Raw genomic sequence first — 3,447 nt, 5'->3', positions numbered from 1 at the left:
GATCTTTCTAAATAATAACATATATCTAACTCTAAGATCTCTGAGCTCATATAAACTTATTGATTTGTGGCACACTGTATGAGTAATTCATTAAAAAAACTAACGTCAAAATATTTGCACATTATAAACAGGGCCTTTTCAAAGCTATATTCTTATAAATAGACAGAGTGAGAGACAGTAAGAGATTCTACTCATGATTACGCTCATAAAACAGATTCGCAGCTTCCGCCTTTATTACTTTTCTCTCAAAAGGGGTTAAAGTCTAATTAGACAGATAAAACATATTAGCCTCTAAGCTTATTGTTTACATTCAGTTCCCATATTATATTTACCAAAAACACTTACAATGAGAGCAGGCAACAAGTTAATGGAATGATCGTGATCGTAGTTGTGGTAGCCAAGAGGCAGAAAAAATCTAATATATTATTTAAATTTAGAGAAAGAGTTAGCACTAGGCGACAAACCCAATCTCAGTGCAAATACGAGATGAGTTTTGATAAGTATATTTATCAGACGCGTCGCTTCGAGTGGGTACACAAAGGGGCTATAACTAAAATGGACTTATGACAATAAAACTGACACTGACTTATCGGCTTATCAGTTCTGAGACTTGATTTTGGATGCAGCCTCAACCTCTTCCTTCTCCTTGACATCGGCCTCTAATTCGCCCTTCAGCGGTAATTTCTCCGCAAACGAATGCAGTTCCTTAAGCCCGGGATCTGGCAGAGAGTTGCTGCCACTGTTCCAAGGCTGCAGCGTGGACTCCGAGAATAGGACGTACAAGACGCCGCTGCCGATGAGCATAGCAGCAGTTAGCATGAAGACGTTCTTCCAGGCATCAATCGTTTGCTGCAAGACAAGCAAATGGGTTAAAGATTAATAGAAAGGGGGCAACAAGGAGCCACTCACATTCCCCTGGGTTAATATGCCCACTATGAAGGGTGAGATGAACCCAGGCATGCCACCGATCATGCCGCTGACGCCGAGAACGATACCCGCATAGTTGGGTGACAGATCCACCATGGAGGCCAGCGGGCCGGAGGAGACAGCGCCATGGAACATTGTGGCTACAGTCACCAAGACAATGGCAGCCGTTGCATTATAGCCAAAATAGGCCAGGGCAAGAACCAAAACTCCTTTCACACCACAGCCTGCAAGCAGGGGAAACAATCAGCTAAATCCTTCAGGAATGCCTGGATCTGGATAACTTACAAACTGCCGTTGCCAACTTGCGTACATTGGTACGACTGAGACGATCCGTGCGCAGCAGATAGTCGGAGAACATGGAGTAGACGTAGGCGAAGATCATTCGCATCATATGTGGCATGCCCGAGAGGAGGCCCGTCTGAAAAGGAGCAGCACAAGATTAAAGATTATCTAAAGTACATATTGCACTGCGTTTATCTGCCTACCGCTCGAATGTTCCAGTGATGGATCAGTCGGAAATAGGTCGGTCCATGTGTCATCAGCGTAAAGAGACCCCAGATGCCACCCCACTGTGCCACAACGTTCATCCAGACGGGTCGCGAGCAGGCAATCTGCTTCCAAGGCGTCGGCCCAGGTGTGCTATTCTGCACCGAGGCGCCCAGCGACTTCTCGATGTATCGCTGCTCCGACTGGGCTATGCGTGGATGCTGGGCGGGACTGTCGAAGACCAGGAACTGCCAGGCAATGAACCACAGCATGCCAAAAACGCCACAGATGTAGTAAACCCATTCCCATGAGGTCCAGGCGATGATATAGCCGAAAATTGGATAGAACAGAGCCACTCCCACCGAGCTGCCCAAATAGGCACTCACGAATTTGCTGCGCTCATTCGGGGGAATCCACTTGGCCGTCATAACATGCATCGATGGCCAAGCCAATCCCTGTGAGAAAGCATTATTACATTCAGAAAATCATCATCCATATGAAAAGTACTCACAGTTACGAATCCTTGGAACACTCGAAGCCAGAGCAGAGCACCATAGCTCCAATAAGAAAAAATCGGTATGAGGAAACAGCAGAAGACGCCGATGCCATTTGAGAGTCCGAAAATCAACTTTGTGCCATATTTGCGGGCCAGAATACCACCGGGTAGCTGGAGGACCCAGTGCACCCAGAAGAATGAGCCCAAGAGATTGCTCTGTTCCCGCTCGTTCCAGTGAAAACCGTTTCTATCGTATTCAATCTGCAGGGCCATTATTCATATTACTCATACGCACAGTGGTACAACATTGCATTCATCAGACCAATTAAGCCTCCAGTCTCGCATGAATCATGTTTGATTACTGTAGATTTACTCACATTTGCCCAATCAAGAAACTGTCGCTCCCACGAATATCGTTCACTGAGTGCGCTGTCATTCAGAATGGACTCCACTCCCGGAACGGTTGTCAGGTGGGATGCGTTAGACGCGAGTGTCGCATTGGTCAAGTTTGCAGCGGGAGCAACAATCATGTCCACAATGGTGATGTTCAGATTGATACGCAGCATATAGTTGACAATGAATCCTATAAACGTCATGTACCACAATACAGTGCGCGCCTCAACTGAAAGTTATCAATTAGATTGTCAATTCAGATGAAAACAAATCAGCATCTTCCACTTGGCATGAAAATAGCCACAGAGATGTACCATATTCATATTTATATTCGTGGCAAGGCCTCCCAAATTGGCCCATTAACATAAGTTGACAGTTGGAAGCCAGATGCAACCAGAAACGACCTATGAAATGCGAACCGAGTAGCAATTGAAATACTCATAAGTGCACCAAAGGCACCTTGTGGTTACACCAGTTTGTATCTTGAACCACATCACATTGTCTTTAACTGAACTTGATAAAATTATCAACTGATCGTACCTTCTGCCATTTTAATTGTTATATTTTATAATCACTGCACGAGAATTTGGTTTTAAATTATCAGTAGATCGATGACGTCCTTAAACGGACCTCGCAGGACTCAGAACAGAATGTGTCCAGAGTTTGCGAGCTTTCCGCTCAGATATAACCACTTTGGCTGACTCTGGCCCGTAGCAGACTAGAATGCCAACGGTTGTCTCCTCGCAGGTAACACCAAATGATAATCACCACCCGCCCTTCCATCCATATCCCACGCAACTGATAAGTGCACATCTCACAGCGTTATGCTACAGCTCTGCGCTCTGATTATCGCGATCGCAATCTCGTTTATGATCGCATGGCTCAGAGATATGCGATGCCGTGTCGGGCCTCGTTCGTGTGCCGACGATACAACAAACAATGCATTCTCATTTTACCTGAGCGTCAGATCATCTAAATAATCTAATCTAACAGACAGATATAAATATAAATATATATATATATATATATATATATATATATATATATATATATATAATGAAATATAAATATAAAATAAAATATAAATATAAATATAAATATAAATATAAAATATAAATATAAATATAAATATAAATATAAGTGTA

General features: G+C 43.6%; 1 protein-coding gene across 1 annotated transcript; it reads right to left on the bottom strand.

Moving 5' to 3' along the window:
- Positions 1–300: 300 nt before the first annotated feature.
- On the bottom strand, positions 301–3,090 carry LOC117785296 (sialin). The gene is made up of 7 exons (XM_034623238.1): positions 2,843–3,090; positions 2,287–2,531; positions 1,925–2,170; positions 1,413–1,868; positions 1,213–1,345; positions 910–1,151; positions 301–849 (listed from the first exon to the last, which is right to left on the bottom strand). Exons 1-7 carry the CDS (start codon positions 2,850–2,852, stop codon positions 598–600), a joined length of 1,584 nt encoding a protein of 527 aa, XP_034479129.1. The 5' UTR covers positions 2,853–3,090; the 3' UTR covers positions 301–597.
- Positions 3,091–3,447: the final 357 nt, after the last annotated feature.

Source organism: Drosophila innubila (genome assembly GCF_004354385.1).
Source record: "Drosophila innubila isolate TH190305 chromosome 2R unlocalized genomic scaffold, UK_Dinn_1.0 1_C_2R, whole genome shotgun sequence".
NCBI lineage: Eukaryota > Metazoa > Arthropoda > Insecta > Diptera > Drosophilidae > Drosophila > Drosophila innubila.
This window is presented reverse-complemented; position numbering and strand designations above follow the sequence as displayed.

What these genes read in the sequence shown, in the direction of transcription:
- LOC117785296 (XM_034623238.1), bottom strand. An exon ending in CAAGTTGGCAACGGCAGTTT is followed by an intron (nt 1,152 to 1,212) that starts GTAAGTTATCCA and finishes CCCTGCTTGCAG; the next exon opens with GCTGTGGTGTGAAAGGAGTT. An exon ending in GCATATTAACCCAGGGGAAT is followed by an intron (nt 850 to 909) that starts GTGAGTGGCTCC and finishes CTTGTCTTGCAG; the next exon opens with CAAACGATTGATGCCTGGAA.